We start from the raw sequence: 20,964 nt of genomic DNA, 5'->3' as shown, positions 1-20,964 counted from the left end.
ATAGTATTGTTAAAAAAATACTTTCCGAAAGTACATTATGCATTGTTTGACGGCCGCGTGGCGCAGTGGGTAGTGACCCTGCTTTCTGCATCCACGGCCGTGGGTTCGATTCCCACAACTGGAAAATATTTGTGTGATGAACATGGGTGTTTTCCAGTGTCTGTGTGTATTTATACATTATATAAGTATTTATATGTAGTATTTAATTGTACATTAATATTATAATATCAACTATCTTAGCACCCACAACGCAAGCTACTCTATATGCTTACTTTGGGGCTAGATAGTGATGTGTATTGTTTAAGTATATTTATTTATTTATTATTATTGTTCATAACGTAAGGCATTTTTGATTTATTTCGCTAGCGAATAATTGACTAACCCAAATCGTTATACCCTGCGAATAACTTCAGGTAACTTAATAATCTCAGGTGAGATTGTAGTCAAGGGCTAACTTGTAAAGAATAAAAAAAAAAAAAACTTTTTGAGTCGGGTTACATAATATTTTCACCAAATTACCGGAGTATCCTAGGTAATGTCAACATCACCTGATAAATACAGCTACACATAACCAACGACTACTTCAACTGGACGTGATTCAAATTTCACTGCAATCTCGCATCAAGAAATCGAGAGCAAATATTATACCGTTGCGCGTGAAATGAAAAATGGGAGCTTCGCGCTTTGAAATATGAAATTTAAGTATTTATGAATTGAAAATTTTATACTAGTGCCTAAAGTACTAAAGCGAGGTGTTTGTAAAATGTAGTCTTAATTTATCTGAGCATCAATAGTTTTTAAAATTTGGGTGTATTTTATCAAAGCAACACTATACTTAAGTTATTTTGCTTTGCAATTACAATCGCCCTAAAGGTTGGTGTAAAATTGAAATTTGGAATGAAAATAGATTTTACTCTGAATTAACACATAAGCGACTTTTTATCCCGAAAAAATCCATGGTTTCCTGAGATTTGCGAAAACTGATGATTTTGATGATATGAATGTTTGTTACTCTTTCACGCCTCGACTAACTGAGCCGAATTAGTTGAAATTTAGTATTGAGATATATTATAGCATAGGTAAACACATAGGCTACTTTTTATTCCTGAAAAATTCACGGTTCCCGAGGAATTTGTGGAAAACTAAATTCCACGCGGACAAAGTCGCGGGCGTCCGCTAGTGATGAAATAAATAGTGCTAGCACACGTACGTACAGAATCTGGCTTAAAACTTATTCGATAGATAGGTATATCACCAATATTTTGATGTCTAGCGAGACGTGAATGGGACCCGCTGGACTTCTAAATGAATGTCAAAGGGTCAACGTCAAACAAAGTTTATGATTGCAAATACAAAGTTTGTTTTCCATAACACGCTGCAAGGCAAGTGGTACCGGAAAGGTCAGAGTGCTTCAAGCATTTTCACGTTTGAATTTTAACTCTAAAATATATTTTGAAATGTTATTTAGCATAATCTCCAAACGCAAACGTACGAGTAATAACTATGAAAGTGTTCCCAAAAAGTTGTTCAGTTGCTCCATCAATTTACTTTCTTCATAAAAAACTAATAAATCAACTCGTTGGTATAAATAACATTCTTAATGTGTTCGTGATCAAGATATTTATTAACATTTTGTGGTAGCTATCTCAGAACTTTATACTTACTTTATCATATCAGGTTATTTAAGGAGTGGATAGACAAATCGCTTAAAGGTTTTTTTTTATAACAATAGGTATGATAGGAGGTTTGAATATATTGATTTTTATGAATCATTCCGGAAAATAAGTTTAATTTTTAATATTAATTAATTAATATTTAAAAACAAAGCTTACTTGGATGTTTGCAAAATAAATAAGATTACCGAATATCAAAATCTATTAAAAATCTTTTATCGTAATTATTTGAAAATTCATACATTTTTAACTTCCTTACATTAAATGTGACAGTTTCCAATATTTGAACTATAAACATAAACGCACAAATTACAAATATATTTGTAATTTTGTTTGAACGCCCTTACAAATCAAACGATCATTATGATCAACGACGTCATTTTTCAGGAATCCGTAGTAGTGCCGTAAATATGAGCCTTCAAATCCCTGTAGCTCCGAAAGTAATGATCGCAGATATCTTGTTACTTTTACAAAATTGCTTTACTATTAGCAGACTTTAAATGTATCTACAATTTATAAAACTATCATCATCCCTACTGGCGACAATAACGATTTAACGTCAGGTGACCCGTATTCATATTTTCTTCAGGGTTAACACTTAAAACATAACACTTATAACCCGTAATAGCCCAGTGGATATGACCTCTGCCTCCGAATACGGAGAGTGTGGGTTCGAATCCGATCCGGGGCATGCGCCTCCAACTTTTCAGTTGTGTCCATTTTAAGAAATTAAATATCACGCGTCTCAAACGGTGAAGGAAAAAAATCGTGAGGAAACCTGCATACCAGAGAATTTTCTTAATTCTCTGCGTGTGTGAAGTCTGCCAATCCGCATTGAGCTAGGGTGGTTGACTATTGGGCCTCCTCTCATTCTGAGAGGAGGCTCGAGCTCAGCAGTGAGCCGAATATGAGTTGATAATGGATGAACACTTAAAATCCTGTGTCGGTTGTTTTATATCGATGACACACAAAACAATAAAATTTGCATTGTAAATTCTAATTACCTTATTATTTAAATACTTTGTACGGTAATTAAGTTCTTACTATTTTTATTAGGCTCGTTAACTTTTTAAAGGCGACGCTAACGTCTACATTTTATCACTAGCAGTAAAAACCGTCCAAAATAAAAAAGCCACGTAAAAGAAAAGAGAGGTGATAAACGCATGGCTACTACGCAATTCCGTCGGGTACTATGAATCACCTTTTCAGGACATTACATGTCTACCCTCTTTATGATCACCGTGACACAATTAGCATTAATCTTCATTAGAATTAAATTATCATACTAAACTCGGAACTCCAAAACTCGTGTACCTAAAGCCTGCTTGTGTTCACTAATTTAATTAGCTACAAAGTTATATTATAACACAACAAAGTAAATAATTATAATTAGCAAAGGTGAAAGTCCAAATTTGTATGAAGCCTGGGAGGCTATATTAACGATGTTTTTATCACATCGACAGTGCAAGTTTCGAACTCTTATCTATCGCTCTCTGTCTATAGTATCGTGCTAGACAGAGAGAGATAGAGGTGAATTCGAAACGGTGAGTTGTTAAAAATATCAAAGAATAGCCTAGCTGGTCTGCGTTTAAAGAAGACGCTGTGTAGCTTGTGATTGTGTTGCCTGAAAAACGTTGTCGGTCGTCATGTCATCGTCAGGGTCGTAAAGAACGTTTTTAGGACGACTCTGCTTAAAGTTAGCGTTAAGGTTGGAAGTGTAGTTGCAAGCCTCAACCACTAGTAGGTTGGGATGGATGGCAGCTCTGTGAAAGTAGTTTTGGGAGAGCTTTTTCATGTGTTTAGCTATTGTCGGTAAGTCTATTGCGTACAAACCACGGCGCGCCCGTGATTTGTCGCAGTAAACGATTTTGTAGCAAGGTGCCTAACACGCTGGCGCTTTTATTCCTTTTTATGGCAAAGTTTATCTTTGAGGCTAAAATATTTTTAGTTTTAGATAGCTACCTATTAGATAGGGTTAACTAAAACTAACCTCAAAAACCATTAAGCAAATTTAGCAGCTGTGTTGACCATTTTCTCATTTTTCATTTGATCACAAAATACATAATAATTGATTCGACCGACGTATATAAACATGTAGCATCCTACACCAAAGCAGGCCATACAGACCACAACACTATTATTATCCCATCTGACCTTATTATGTCATTGTCTAACAAACAGAAAGGTTTCAACCGTACAGGAATGGGGACAGCAGAAAGCGCAAAAGACTTTATCCATACTAATATTATAAATGCGAGTAAGTTTGTCCGTTCGTCCATCTGTCCGTCTCGTTCTGCATATATGCTCCGCTTTACCTCAATTTTCAAATTTCAATCTCCCACCCCGCAGCCCCGCAGCATATATAATGTTTTTAGCAGACTCAGAAGTGATTACAAAAATATGAAAAATAAGGTCGAACAAAGGTTATGATTCACAACATTTGTCAGGACAACTTAAATAAACAAATCAAACTGTAACCAAAATAAGACCCTAGAATGGCAGAGAATGACCTTGAGTGAAGTCACGCACTTGTGAACGTTGTGTGTAGGGTTAAAGGCGCTTTTGACAGATAATGTTGTGAATCATAACCTTTGTTCGACATTAGTTTGCTTATGTTTGTAATCACTTCTGAGTCCGAAAAAATACTTACTAACTAAAAGTAACTGTTAAATCATTAATTATCGTTAATTAGATCGACGACACAACCTTTGTGACATCATCCACTTATGTGAATACCAAAAAGCAATTTCACTTAAACCCCAAAAACCTTTATTTGTTTCCCTTTGTCTCCCTTTGTCTCAAGCATTTCGTAGATCATAAAGCGTTTGTAAGATAGTTTCGTATCCAGTAGACATTTCGGGAATTTGTCGTTTATATTTTTTGTACGTTGAGGGCTTTATCGAAAACACTTGAAGAAATAGAATACGTGACAAATTCGAAACACCGTCGGAGCGTTATTTGCTTTTTGGTACTTCAATGTAATACAATTATCTTTTTTATTTATTTAAGAGTAACTCATCGTTAACAACATATATTCGGCTCACTGTTGAACACAAGTCTCCACTCAGAATGAGAGGGGCTAGGCGAATAGTCCACCACGCTGGCCTAAGGCGGATTAGCGGACTTTACACACGTAAAGAATTAAGAAAATTCTCGGGTATGCAGGTTTCCTCACGATGTTTTTCCTTCACCGCTTGAGACACGTGATAATTAATTTCTTAAAATGTGACTAAAAAATTCAAGGTGCCTCTGACTATCTTCGCAATTGAAGATTATGTAGTCATCAACTCCTGAAGATGCTCCAATTTACATTTTTTCATGGAAAATAACAAAAAAACTATTAACTGTTCACAATTAACACCACAAAGTGACGTTTGCTTATATTCAATAGCTTAGAAAATATTAAATTCTTTGGCTGGTTCTAAAAGCATTGCTTTTTACAGCGAAAAACTGTGAAAGCAATACGGTTAATATTGGATCTCGTTTCAGAAGGCTTTTCAATATTCCGTACACTCGTACTTAATTGCCTAATGCTTCCACCGGAAAAATATACAAATTGTGTGAGAGTTGACGATGCGACGGTTTATCGATAACGGAAATTGATGAAATAAGCAATTGGAATATCTAAAAAACGTGTATTCTAGCGACAAGAAAGAAATTTGACAATAAATTGTAGACCAATAATGATGATTGATAACGCAAAAATATTGCTCTCTATCTTTTTTCATTACATGAGATTTTTTTTATTCATTACAAGTTAGCCCTTGGATACAATCATTTGATGGTAAGTGATGATGTAATCTTAGATGGAAGCGGACTAACTTGTTAGGAGGAGGATGAAAATCCACACCCCTTTCGGTTTCTACACGCATCGTACCGGAACGCTAAATCGCTTGGTGGTACGTATTTGTCGGTGGGGTGGTAACTGGCCACGGCCGAAGCCTCCCACCAGCCTAATACATATAACGATATGTATCACGACAGCGTTACAAAAGTGCTTTTGAAATAAATAAATTTAGATTTTAAAATCTAATAGCTCGCATCCTAGCTTATCTGGATTTACTACATGCATCGCCATCCGGGACCGAACTTCGGACCTCGGCTTAGAGAACCATTTAGACGACTGACCGCGAAAAACCGACGAATCCAAGCGACAATGTCACCCAGATTCAACAGTAAATCTTTTATGTTTCACCCTGAAAGCGGACCTTTATTCACTGTAATTTTTTTAAGGTTGTCCTTTTTGCAGTTTTTTGAGCAGTAAAAAAGTCAGTATTTTTGAATTTTACGTTTAAATACGAATAACTAGCTGACGCCGCCCGGTTTCACCCACGTGGTTCCCGTTCCCATAAGAACACAGAAATAATATATAACTTATAGCCTTTCTCGATAAATAGGCTATCTAACACTGAAAGAATTTTTCAAATCGGACCAGTAGTTCCTGAGATTAGCGCGGTCAACCAAACAAATAAACTCTTTAGCTTTATAATATTAGTATAGATTAATATATATTAAAAACTAGATATCTATATCTACACTCTGCATTGTTGTACGCATACATAAATAAAAAAACATACATTGTAAGTAAAAAATAGAATTCAAAGTAAATCGAAAGCACGGGCAGCGAGTAAAAACTACCCATTCAATATTGGAAACGGTCCCGCCATTCGCCGTCTAACTGGGAAATTAGCTTTTTACTTTCCTGAACTGAATTCAAAACAGTTTCAATATTTCAGCCTTTTGAATGGAAATGCTAATATTTTGTACGCGGGTTGCCATACTAATCACAATGTGACCGAAATACGAGTAGCGTAAATACTAGAAAGTTATGAGCATTTTTTACTGAATATTTCGACATTTCGTATTTTTTTTCGTATTCTGTTTTCTGTTTCAATTAAAACGTCTAGACCTGTATAGTCATCGGGCATGTCGATTCTCTTTCTTCAATCGCAAACGCTTCGAAAGAAAATTATGGTAATGACATTTGTTATCGACAGATCACGTGATCAAGTTATCGATCGGATCTGTCATTCCCATACATTTTTTTTAGTTTTCAAAGCTTTAGCGTTTGTAGAAAGAGAAAGGACGTTCCGCGTGGATAGAAATCGTGTGTTCCAAGTAAGAATTTTGGAAAATAATAAATTTTTAATAATTGTCGGAGAGACAGTCCGTTCAACCGAAACATAGGTAAAAGCTCGAGGTAGAAGTATTCAATAAAAAATCGCAATTTCACCCATTTTTGAGCTATTACGCCACAGACAGACAGACACACACATTATATGACACATCATTTAGCGTTGTTGGTTAATAATTTGGCAGTTTATTGTTAAAGATAATGTCCGAGGCTAAGGCTTAACGTACCTACTCTTCGAGGCAAAGTGTAAAACCATCAACTTTACAACTCCGTGATGAAAATGAAAATTGAAAATTTATCATTAACAACCTATATTCTACTCACTATTGAATACGAGTCTCCTCTCATAATATGGGGGTTTAAAAAATAAAGAAAATTCATCAGGTGTTCAGGTTTCCTCACGATGTTTTTCCTTCACCGTTGAGACATAATATCACGTTAAATTCGAACCTACTGAATCGAAGGCATATCTGGGCCACCACGGCTCCATTACGGCTATAATAACTCATCTGATTCCTAATATAATAATTCCTTACGATGAGAGCAAGGGATATAACTAAAGCACGAATGCGATCACTGAATGCGAACAAACAAAATTTGTGTTCCCGTTCAATGAGTTGGAATTTATTTATCATGTCTCACGTCGATACGATAACTTGGAGCGTCAAGAAAATGTCAACCATTATGTCTCAGTATACTGTGATTACGTATAAACATGGGAGAAATATTGAATTTTTATTAATAGACCATGATTCTGTTGATTTTATAGATTTGTAAGATTAGATGAGGTAAGTACCTAGGTAGTTAGTACAATAAACAGTTAGTTACTTTTTTTTTAAAGAATATTCGCCTTTTTTTTAAATATGACGGATGCAAGGATTGATAAAGGCGTGTGTTGCATGAATAGTCGGAATTGTTTGTATGAAAATTACTTTGTATGAAAACATAAAAAGTTTATTTTTTAGTTAAAAAAATATTAGGTATGCAGTTCGGCTATAAGTGGACTTGTCACTTCTGAGAGATTATGATATACCGAAATAACACGTTAAATTGTAATCAGTATTTTCAGTTCACAATATGACGGTAGATTATAATATCACGAGTGAGATTATAAACTAACGTATTTTACAATTTAACGGTTACAGACTCATCAACACCTTGAAGTTATGAGAAACACTCCCGAGCATCCTATATAATACGCGCCGTGGTTTCTACGTATACTGGAAATTCACGAACACTTACAAATGCCAGTAAAAGGAGAAAAAATCGTGAAGTCTGACAATTCGCATTGGGACAGAGTGGTGGACGCGATGAGACTCGTTTATTTAAATACATCTACACCAATATACACCTGCCAAAGTCACGACTACTCACACTCCATACCTAGCTGCCTGCTGTATATTACTATCATAAAAACTTTTGCTTTAATAAAACTACAAATGTCTGACTTTAACATACTAAAATAAAAGCTTGTTAACACACAATGTGAACAACCTAACACCTCTGTTTCTAAACGAGAACAATCGTCACATCCACGAGAGATAGCAACGGAAATCGACTCGCTCTGTAATTCCTTTCACAGTACATTCGTTGTTCATACTCTATTGTCTGTATTGTTTTTGTTCACACACGAATACTCTGTGGAGTTTGTTGTGGACTTCTGAACTAAAGGTCTGCACTGCCAGATATATCTGTCACAGTTTATTAAATTGGAGCTTCACCCATCTGGATCAATTTTTTTATATCAAATTGAATATGCCAATAAATATATTGCCAATAGTTTAAAAAAAACTTCAGCTTTTATAAAACTACGAATGTCTGCCCTTCACATAGTAAAATAAAAGCTTGTTAATACACAATTTCAACAACCTAAAACCTCTAAACGAGAACAATCGTCACTTCTGCAACGGAAATTGAGTCGCTCTGTAATTCCTTTCACAGTACATTCGTTGTTCATACTCTATTGTCTGTATTGTTTTTGTTCACACACGAATACTCTGTGGAGTTTGTTGTGGACTTCTGAACTAATGGCTGTACTGCCAGATATACCTATCTCATTTTATGAAAAAGGAAGGCCTTGGCCCTTGGCCTTTAGATATTCATACTTCGCTTATTTGTCTTGTACAATAGCACTAAACAACCTGTGCAACAACAAATTAATGCTGCATTAATTTGAGTAACAAGTCGAGAAAAAAAAGATAGATGCTCTGGAGATGTGATGTTGGAGACGAATGCTGGGAATCTCCTGGACTGAGTTCCGCACTAACGTCTCTATACTCCAAGAACTCGACATAAAACAACGTCTCTCGACATTAATACACAGTCGCATTCTTCAGTTTTTTGGACATGTCTCCCGGCGAGGGAATGACTGTATCGAACGCCTTGTTGTGCAAGGGAAGGTGGAGGGAACTAGGCCGCGCGGAAGGTCACCCATGCGATGGACCGACCAGATTAAATCTGCTGTAGGCATGAATGTACGCGACTCACTACACAAAGGGAGAAGTGGCGAATGCTCGTGAGGCGTATTACATCTGCCTCCAACACGTCCTAAAGGCCACGACCGCTCTGTCAAGAGCGCAGCGGCAAAGAAGAAGAATTTGAGTAAATTGAAAAAGGGAAAGCCTTGGCCTACACTTTTCATTGGGTAGAGCAAGGCCTTCCCTTTTAAGTTCAGTTTCAGTTTGTTGTGGACTTCTGAACTAAGGGCCTGTACTGCCAGATATACCTATTCATTTTATGAAAAGGAAAGTCCTACCCTTTTTTTGATGAATTGAGAAAATTCTCTGGTATGCCACTGTATATCCGTATTTAACTTAATTACAAAAATATAATATAATATGTGATACAATTAATCCCAGTTTAATCATACTTCATATTTCCTCATTCCGTCGAACATAATTGTGTAACCTCCGCTAGAGATGGGTACGGAAATAGACCAGCTGTATAGTTGGATATATCATTCACAGATATATCCAACTATACAGTTGGATATATCATTCACAGATATATCCAATTATACAGGCAGAGCTCTGTTCATAGATGGTATTGGGTAAATTAAAGTATTTTTTTTTAAATTAGTTAATCGGTTACAAAGGAACCGTGATAGCCATAGGTTTAAATTCAGTCCTGGATATGCATCTCCAACTTTTCCGTAGTGTGACGTTTAAGAAATTAAATATCACTTGTCTCAAACGGTGAAGGAAAGACATCGTGAGGAAACCTGCATACCTACAATATTTTTTTTTCATTTGTGATATCTAAATTAGGATGTTAAAAAATATGTTGCGAGTAGGTTGTCTTAAAACCTAAGCTACCATTAATGATAGATAAATAATAGTTTGGTCAGAAAATTTTTAGGCAACCTACTAGCAATATTTTTTTAAACATTCTAATTTTGATTCAACACTTTTCATCAATAAACTGAAAATAATCGTTTCTGAAGGAAACTGAAAGGGTGTTGAAGGTTTCAATAAATTGAAAGGGGTAGTTTTTAATACGATATCTTTTACTATAGGTAGGTATTCATACTTCGCCTATTTGTCGTGTACAATAACACTAAACAACCTGTGTGCTTCGATTCCCGCAGCATTAATTTGAGTTGTAACTCCCAGCCAACGGAAGCCTCATTTGAATATCGACCGTGTTCATATCTACCTCAAGTTATACATTTGCATGCATTAAACTCGACGCTTGCAATGCAATGAGATCGCAGTTGTAGGTACGTTTTATATTTCCACATAATCACAAGTTTTACGGTTAACGACACTTTTGTAGCATACTTTGAGCTTGTGGTATAGACTACAGAGGCGAGCACAAGGTTTTTAAATAGGGTAAGCATTTATCACCGTCATATAAGTTGATGAATGTAACGTACATTGCAGGACATGGACTTTTAGTAGGGATTGAAAGTCCCTACACCACAATCCTGAGCTGCCTGCATCCAGCGACTTCCTGCAACTCCTTTTATTGACGGCCTCCGTATATATAATAAATACACTTTTAAAAAGTTAATAAACTAATATTGACTGATTTCCTAAATTAAGGTCAGGAAACTACAGGATGTAAAGCTGGTAGTTTAGGTAAGTTTTTTATATCCGGTCATGAAACCTTTTTTTTATGACTGAACTGAAACTTCCTGTTTCCCCTGGCAGTAAAACGTGATGAGGTTATGATCGCCTTCCGCACTTTCTTTAGCATAAGCGAACTTGTAAGATTCGACAAAGAGGTCCAAGTATGGTTTTCGTGACTGAGCTCATCGAGTGGAAGTAATTCCTGTTTACTATAAAGTTCATGTATTGAAATGGAATGGTTTATAATAAAGGTCATCCCATTTACGGGAAAAGGCCTCCCTCAAACTATTTAAGATAAGCTATTACAGGTATTTGATCATAAAGGGCCCACCAGATAACATAGACAACGCAAAGGTTCCACATACTCCACTAGATCATCACACCATTTACATAACGGTCTTCCTCTTCTCTTGTTATATTTTGGGCAGAAAGAATTAATTTCTGTAGCCCACTTATCCTTCATTCAATACAAGCCGAACTCATAAGGTGCATAGCTGTGCCGTATTAAGATAACTTGATGACTTAGAGCCTAGGCGATCGTCACCTTAGGCCCCCCTATGCATGTGCTGTAGGTAGAATATGTGTTATTCTTGCTGCCCTTACCCCATGAATTTGGGTCAGCACAAAAATATTTCACATGTTTTTCGAAGGGTTTTTAATTGTTTTTCTTGATTATCTCAGGTGTTCCTTTGACAGGACGCGCCAAACAATTGTTTAAATAGCTTATAGGCCAATCCAGGACTGTAACTGTGTTTTAATTTGATGCAGCTTACGGTGGAACGCGCTTGCCTTGAAGATGCCTAGGTATTCACTCTTCAGTTGAAAAGACATTCCATATTGTCTCTACTTTTGTGAAAAGTTGTAAAGTTTTGTGTTCATCGGTTGTTTTTACAAAATTAAGGCCCAGCATTCCAAATTCCGCAAAAACCACAAAGTGTATTTTTAGAATCGTTAAAAAATTCAATGTTTTACAACGTTCTCTAAAACAACAACAGTTCGACCTTTGCTTAAATTGGATATGAATATTTTAAGGTCACCCTTTTAAGTTTATCTATCAGAATTTTCCCGAGGCGGGTCTGCTTTGAGATAATTTATACAACAACACGCCGCGGGGAAGCCTGGAATTTTGAAGGAATCCTTGAAGGTCTGAATGCTGCTCAAACTGAAATTCGCGTGGTTAATAATGACACTAGAATATTACCTAGAATAACACGAATATGTGGCTTAGGTTAATAATAGGTTATATAATCTTAGGTAATAATAAAAATGTAAATATTTGATAAGACAAAGCCGTCTGACTGTTCGCAATAAACTCTTAAAACTTAAAAACGGATTTTCAGGCGGTTTTCAGCAATAGAGAGTGATTTATAAGGAAGGTTTCGGTGTTTAAAATCTCAAGATTTTGTGTAAACTGATTAAAATATGATAATAATAATAATTGGAAGTGTCGGAAAATGTCAAGCCTCCTGGGAGGTTTCATCAAAAATGCTACCTTACCCTTTCGAAATATAACAAAAAAAATGTATGATATTTATCTTTTATAGATATACAAAATGGGTGTGTTGGGCGTACCTTTATTGTTAACTTAGAAGTTTTTATGTTTTTGAAGATAAAATGAGTAGGTAGGTATAGTTCAAACTACCTTATCATTATCAACCCATATTCAGCTCACTGCTGAGCTCGAGTCTCCTATCAGAATGAGAGGGGTTAGGTCAATAGTAAACTACGCTGGCTCAATGCGGATTGGCAGACTTCACACACGTAGACAATTACGAAAATTCTTAGGTATGCAGGTTTCCTCACGATGTTTTTTCTCCACCGTTTGAGACACGTGATATTTAGTTTCACAAAATGCACAAACTGAAAAGTTGGAGGTGCATGCTCCGAACCGGATTCGAACCTACGCCCTCTGGAATCGGAGACAGAGGTCATAACCACTGGGCTATCACGGCTCTCGTTTATTACGTACCTACGTATTAGTGATAGTGCCACCTCCTATCGGAGGTCAGCAATCATTAAGGCTAATTTCACTTTGTTCACTGCTGCCCGAAAGAGTGATCTGGTACTCATACCATTGGCGTAAGTTCTTGAGCCAAGGTACGTCTACGACCAGGCCTTCGTTTCCACTTTATCTTTGCCTGGATAATAAGCTGGAGTAGGTCATATTTGGAGTTTCGCATTATATGACCCAGGTATTCGAGCTTCCTCCTTTGGACTTGTTGCAGAACTTCTGTTGGCTTTCCCCTTTTTTTTTTCAAAAATAAAAATTCATTTATTTCAAGTAGGCTCAATTTACAAGCACTTTTGACACGTCAGTTGACTATTTGTAAAGATTCTACCACCGGTTCGGAAGGCAGGTTCTGCTGAGAAGATACCGGCAAGAAACTCAACAGTTTTGAAATGAAAAAATCATACAGTATTATAATTTACAATTGATAACAATTACAATTTCTTATAGTTTTACTTCCTGTGTGAAGGTGGAAGCTGATGATCCAATGGCCTCCAAGCACTTTTATCGTTAAGGAACTCATCAATGTTGTAGTAACCTCGACTAAGTAAATGTTTTTTAACACATTGCTTAAAGTTGTGCATTGGCAAGTCCATCACAGTCTTGAGGATCTTGTTATAGAAGAGTACACCCAAACCTACAAAAGATTTTTTAACTCTTTGGAGACGATACGCAGAAATAACTAATTTATGCCCGTGTCTAGTAGTAGTTTTTGCAGCACAGTAGTGTCTAATAATACCTACGTATTGGCAACGTTTATTGCGTCTCGTTTATTACGTGCCTACGTATTGGCAACGTTTATTACGTAGCCAATATTGTACTTACTAGGACTTCAAACTATTACGATGTAGCAATTAGTTAAGTACACACCATTATTTGGCCGAGTTAGTTAGGTACTCAACACTATTGCGGTCTTGTCAAAGTGTTTGGTTGTTGGTGTTAGTGAGATTAGTAATTCAATTTTAAGTCAATCTTACTAATTACTTCTGACTAGCGTACGCCGGTGATATTGTTCTAGACTAGAGTAAATCGGTGTAAACTTCTATGCCTCATTTTAAGCCTTTTAAAAAGTGGAACTTTAAACACTTTAGCATGGAATACATAATACTACTCGTAAAAATTCAATAGTCAACGAATGTTCCAATTTTCGTAAATATAACTAGAAAAATGACAGCTGATTTTCATCTATTAAGGTACTGTTACACATGCTCTGAAATGGCATGCTAAAAACGTGCTTCATATGCTCCATACGAGCATGCTTATCATCAGTTTACATTTGCTAGCAATAAAAAAAATTTTATGTATGCTCCTGAATAAGCATGCTCAAAGCAAACATTCCAATTACACATTAATAATTTGTATCTATCGCTCTCTGTCTATAGTATCGTGTTAGACAGGTAGAGATGAAGGTGAAGAGAACATAGAATAGCAATGCTGATCGACTAGCATAATCAATAAGCAAACCTGTTCAGACGCGCTAAAAGCACGCCTCTTCCACCCGCGCAGCAAGTAGCGTGGTCTTAAATCGCACGACTGTTGATTCTTGAGCAAGTTCGAAATAAGCATGCTCATTATTAGCAATGCTAATAAGTATGCTCATTATTAGCAATGCTAATAAGTATGCTCATTATTAGACATGCTAATAAGTAGTAACTGAATGCTAATAAGTAAAACTCCGCCCATGCCGGTCCCAAGCCCGGATGCAAAAGGAGGAGGGTTAGTAGGAGGGACCATACCTACTGTAAAAGGTCAACGCCGAACCTCAGGCGGCGGCAAATAACCTGACACAGCCATGGTCACTTCGTGACCATGAAGCGGTAACCAGTGACCGTGAGGTCTAAATCACCTCTGAAAGACTGATCCAAAAAATGGTCGGGCCAGAGACACTCCAAACTCTGGCAAGGTTCCTACAACCCTTTATCCATGATCCCGTAACGCCAAACCCGTACCTATAAAACCCCAATCTTCCCACCTCTTTCACGCCCCCATCGTAACACTCATTACACTCACCACACTACTACATACAAATACTATACAAAACTACTCACCCTTTGCAAACCAAAATGGAGACGGCACCAAAAGTAATTTTACCTACCCAGGAGGGTCCCGGAAACGGGGAATCCCTCACCGCGCCATCGCAACCGGCCACGGCCGGAAGCGTGGCTGCGGTCTGCCCCACGTACTCTGGGGGGGGCAAGGTACCGCCTCGTGCTCAGCACGCCCAACGACCCATTTGCTACTCCCAACGGACCGACGGACCCGCTTTAAATGAACATACCACCATTCCAGAACAACGGACCCCACAAATAAAGCCCACTCGACTAACCTTGACCGACACGATGGACAATACGATAAACACCTCCTCCTTGGCTGCCGCACTCCCGCCTCCGAATCTCGACTCTGCCTGGACCCAAGTGGTGCCCAGGCACAAAAGGCGGAAAAACAAAAACAAAAGACGAAAACGGACAAACAAACGAGTAGGGGAGGAATTGAATAGGCCAATGGCAAGGACGGGCGGGGACACCCAGGTGACAGGTAATAACCGGATAGGGGGCTCAGATGGTCCAAGTGGGACTGGGCTGCAGTCGACATCCGGCGGCAGCTCACCCGCGGTGAATGTCGCTTCACGTCCGGGGACAAACCATACCACGGGTGTGTTCCCATCAAGACCGGCCAAAGGCATTTTCAATCCCAATTCAAACGCACAAAGTCTAAACATCCCCGCCCAACGTCGGACACACCCCGCCGCCTGCAATTCTAGTGGGCGAAGTGGCGGTGAGGCCGACGGCAAGGGCGGGAACCCTGCGGCGTCGTCGTCGACGAGCCAGTCCGGCAAAAAGCGGGATAGGCTTGACGATACGATCTCGCCCCGGGGACTTCATAAACGGCAAAAAACGGAAAGACGCACAAGGGCTGGGGCGACGTACGCGAGTGTGGCGCAACCACATCTTAGCGTCGCGATCGCCCTACAACCAAAGAGCGATCTTACAAACCAGGAGGCGGCGGGCATCCAAAGCCAGATCTCAAAAGAGATAATTGGAACCTGCCTACAAGACCCTATACCGGGTCTGCCTCTTACCCATGCACCAGTCTTCACAGGGAAGGCCATCTTAAGTGAGGGCGTCCTAAAACTGTGGTGCAAGGATGAACCTTCACTCCAGTGGCTACACGCAGTCGTCCCACGGCTGAAGTCACCACGGGAGAATCACACTGTGGTCGTACAAAGGCAATGCGACATCCCAAGCCGGATCAAGACGGCTCTTTATGTGCCGGATTACGACGGGGACATTGGTACTCTGCACCGGGTCCTCAGCCGTCAAAACCCGGCCTACGATGTAAAATCATGGTCTTTGTACAACTACAAGAGGACAAACAGCCGGCCTCCTGGAGTATTCCTAGTTATGGGAATACCCCAGGAACAAATCGAGAAAATCCTCTCACATGAGAGAAGGATGGCCTACATGACCGGCTCCATCTATCTCAGATTCTTCCGGAATGAAGAACTGAGTGAGATACCACCAGGGTGGGACCTCCCTCCCGCCTCTAAGATGGAGACCGAAACAACGGGAACAAAGGCAGCTGACTCAAAGACAGAGGCCTCTGTTACCAAAACCCCCGGTAAAAACATCTCAGACAACACTGAACCCGACTTCACGGCACCCGGACCTAGTGCACCACCCTCCTCGGATGGGACACCATGGGAAGGATGCCGTGAGTCGGAGGAAGTGAACTCTGATGATTCAGATGGCTCCATGGACCATCTAAACATCTTCATCCAAGAGTGGGCCCCTGGGGCCCACCCAAACTGATTCTCTTTTAGCGTTCAGTACCATACAAGTGCTGCAGGCCAACCTCCAGCACAAAATACTGGCTGTAGCGGCTCTACGGCGACAGCTGGAGGTCCACGCTGACACCATAGCCCTGATCCAAGAGCCGTGGGTCAGGAATAACACAGTATGCGGACTCAGCAACTGCAGCGGTAAGTTACTCTATAATAGCCTTAACGAACCGCCTAGAACATGTATTTATATGCCACGCTGCATTGCAGCGACACTATTAACCCAATACTGTTACAGAGACCTAACTACAGTAAGAATACAAAAAGGAACGCCTCTTTCGTCGCAGGCGCCAGCCCGGCCGCTAATCCTGGCATCGCTATACTTACCAATTGAAGAACAAATACCACCGCAACAGGTCGTGAACCTCATCAAATATTGTGAAGAAGGCAACATTGACCTCATAATAGCAGTGGACACAAATGCACACCACTCCCTATGGGGCAGTGAAGACAACAACAAGAGAGGTGAGCAACTAATCTCATACCTATTAACCACTAACCTTAGCATTCTAAACAGGGGGAAAGAACCAACTTTCGTATCAAGCAGATTTCAAACGATAGTGGACATCACCCTCGCATCTAACAACATTGAAGACAGAGTAACCAACTGGCACGTATGTCAAGAGTTATCACTCTGCGACCATCGCAGAATAAGTTTTGAAATAAACCTAATCAAAAAACAAGACACTCCATGGAGAAACCCAAGGAAGACAAACACACATATCTACAAACGCCTTTTACACGATACAACAGGCAGTTTGACAATGGCAAAACTGAACAATATTAACGGAATTAACAACGTAGTTGACAAAATACCGAAACAAATGAGAAGTAGCTTCGAAAAAGCTTGCCCATTAAAAACACATGCAACAAAACAAACCCCAATACACAGCTGGTGGGGCCCAGAGCTTGAACACAGAAGGAAACAATTAAGGAAATTATACAACAAAGCGAAAAACACCAGGAAACCCTCAGACTGGGACGCTTTCAAAGACAACCAGAATGAATATAAACATATCGTCAGGCAGAAAGACACTAAAGCGTGGCGCAAATTCTGCACAAACATCGATTCCTATGATAATACAAACAAAGTGAGGAAAATCTTATCGAAAGACCATTCACTTACCCTAGGCTCACTAAAGAGAGCAGATGGCACATACACAAACACAGATCAAGAAATAAGTGAAACTTTGATAGATACACACTTTCCTGGCTGCAAAATAATAAACAGTCCAGCATGGAAAAATGAACACAATGTCCCACCAACGGCTGACGACTGGGAACTAGCAAACAGCATAGTGACAAAAGACAGATTAAAGTGGGCAATTAACTCCTTTCACCCCTTTAAATCACCAGGAACTGACGAAATCTTTCCAGCTCTCTTACAATGGGGCACAGAACAACTAACACCATGGCTAACGACTTTATTTAAAGCATGTCTAGCACATAGATACATCCCACAAACGTGGAGAACGGTCAAAGTCATTTTCCTCCCAAAACCAGGAAAAAACGACTATACAAACCCAAAATCCTTCAGACCAATTAGCCTTACATCCTTCTTACTGAAAACCCTAGAAAGGCTAGGAGATAGATATCTACGCGATGGGGTGCTAAGCAAAACGCCCCTTCACAGAAACCAACATGCTTACTGCACAGGAAAATCGACAGAAACAGCACTACACACGGTAGTGAGCAAAATCGAACACAATCTAGAAAACAAAGTGGCAACACTAGCAACCTTCATTGACATAGAGGGTGCCTTTGACAGAACCACTTTTAAAAGCATAGATCAATCCTTGGACAAGTACAAGGTACCTCTGACTTTGCGGAGATGGATAAATGCACTCCTAAAACAAAGAGTTATACAAATCGACATAAATGGCAAGATACATGGCCTAGTGGCCAAGGGCTGCCCTCAAGGCGGCGTCCTATCGCCGCTCCTGTGGAACATGGTGGTGGATGACCTGATAAGGAAACTGAACGCCAAAGGCTACACCACGATAGGATACGCGGATGACATAACAATACTCATCAGCGGCAAACATGAAAACACATTAGGCAACATAATGCAAAATGCACTTAAACAAATAGAAAGATGGTGCACAGAAAATGAACTATCTGTAAACCCAAAGAAAACAGAACTAATACTTTTTACAAACAAGAGGAAGCCTGACCTCAAGAAACTACCTAAACTATTCAATACAACCCTAACACTATCCACTGAGGTAAAATATTTAGGGGTAATAATGGACCAAAACTTGAACTGGAAGAAACACATAGACACAAAGATCCAACGATCAACCATAATCATGACTCAATGCAAACGCATGATAGGGAAAACGTGGGGCCTTAAACCACACATAGTGAAATGGCTATATGAAACAGTGGTAAGAAGTTCTATGACCTATGCCTCCATAATCTGGTGGCCTAGAACACTACTAACAACAAGCCAGCAAGAACTACAAAAGTTCCAAAGGCAAGCATGTCTAGCAATAACAGGCAGCATGGGTACAACACCCACAACCGCTCTAGAGGTAATACTGGGAATACCACCCCTTCACCTACGTATTAAAGAGGAAGCAACTTTAACAGCCCTCAGACTAAAATCTAGCGGGCAATGGAAAGATACAAACACAGGCCATGCAAGCATATTAATGAAAGAAATGGCAAAACACCCAAACCTAGGGTGGATATGTGACAAAACAATGAAACAACACCTGATGGACAAGAAATACAACATCATCATAAATGATACGGAAACAAAACCAAATGTACACACAGTGGAAGTGTACACAGACGGATCAAAAACAAACACAGGAACAGGTACTGGAGTCTACTGTCCAGAGTTCAACATAAACATCACACAAGCACTGGGTAAGAGCAACTCCGTCTTCCAGGCCGAATGCGTTGGAATCACAACTGCGGCTCTAGCAATGAACGCTAGAAAGGTAACAAATTTTAATATAAACATATGCAGTGATAGTCAAGCAGTACTAAAAGCTCTTGAAAAACACACGACCTCCTCAAAGCTTATCTCAGACTGTCACATAGCTCTAACAAACTTAACAAAAACAAATAACGTCACACTAAAATGGGTGAAGGGTCATAACGGTAACACGGGAAACGACAGAGCAGACGAACTCGCACGCAAAGGTACAACACTGAAGGTTAATGGACCACTTCCTATAGTACCAATACCCTTCAGTGAGTACAAAACATGGCTCCGCAGGGACACGCTGATGTCACATGCAGAGTCATGGGCCAAAACAAATGAGTGCAAACATACTAGGGAGGCCTTTCCAAACCTCAACCCACGACTAACAACAAAACTACTTAATCTTAAACGTAGCAAACTCAAAACGGTAACAGAACTAATGACAGGGCACTGTTCACTAAATAAACACCTTTCGGTTCTAGGTATAACCGACAGTCCTCTGTGCAGAGCATGCATGGAGGAAGAGGAAACCCCGATACATGTTATGCTTAGATGCAGAGGTGTATCCGTACAACGCGCAGCACACATTGGATCCCCAGCAACACTCCATGAGGCGTTCGGCGACCTGGGCGGCCTGCTAAACTTCTGGAGCGAGCTCGGCTGGCTGGAGTAACTCCGGCGGGGACCAGCACCAAAGGGACCAACGTACAACGGCCAAACACAAATGGCCAAGTGCGGAAAAGGCCCAGGAAAGAAGAAGAAGAAGAAGTAGTAACTGCTCAACAGTAGCATGCTTTCGTGCTTTAAATAAGCATGTGTAATAGTAGCTTTAGGAAAGCGCTTTTCACCGTAGGTTGCATCTTTGCTTACCGTCCGTAGGCTAACATGTGGCCCACAACAATGTCTCGTGAAGCTGAACTGAAGCACTTTTAAAACGTCAAGGTTGACCACCAATTAATTCTGATGTGCTCCAATACTAAATAAGATTACAGAAAAAAGAAAACATTGCTCAAATAATAAATATTGTTAACGAATACAATGAGTAAATTAACTTTAATAAGACACGTAAGCCCTTTGTCCTTCTCATTTTCAAGGGTATATTCACTATTACATTATTTACTTACAAAAGGCCCTATCGCGACGTAAATACCCTTTGTGAATGGCCTTGTATTTATTATAACCTGTAGGTTTATAGCCATCCCTTTTATAATCTAACTTATTTGCGTTGAAATATTTTGTAGTATTAATTAAGCGTGGTTTATTTTGCGTAAGTGTAAGCCTACAATCACCTTTTTCGTCGACCGTG

General features: G+C 39.3%; 2 protein-coding genes across 5 annotated transcripts in view; one reads left to right on the top strand and one right to left on the bottom strand.

The window, feature by feature from the left end:
• LOC112058526 (sodium bicarbonate cotransporter 3) overlaps window positions 1-20,964 on the bottom strand; it is a 67,418-nt gene that overhangs the window by 37,310 nt on the left and 9,144 nt on the right. The gene's annotated exons all lie outside the window — the stretch shown is intronic.
• On the top strand, window positions 14,896-20,276 carry LOC128199891 (uncharacterized). The gene is made up of 3 exons (XM_052891259.1): window positions 14,896-16,864; window positions 16,962-17,188; window positions 20,141-20,276. The coding sequence occupies exon 1, from the start codon at window positions 14,949-14,951 to the stop codon at window positions 16,692-16,694; it is 1,746 nt and encodes a 581-aa protein (XP_052747219.1). The 5' UTR covers window positions 14,896-14,948; the 3' UTR covers window positions 16,695-16,864; window positions 16,962-17,188; window positions 20,141-20,276.

The sequence above is a fragment of the Bicyclus anynana genome, chromosome 3, assembly GCF_947172395.1.
Source record: "Bicyclus anynana chromosome 3, ilBicAnyn1.1, whole genome shotgun sequence".
NCBI lineage: Eukaryota > Metazoa > Arthropoda > Insecta > Lepidoptera > Nymphalidae > Bicyclus > Bicyclus anynana.
The sequence above is the reverse complement of the archived record's forward strand: the minus strand, read 5'-3'. Positions and strand labels throughout refer to the sequence as shown.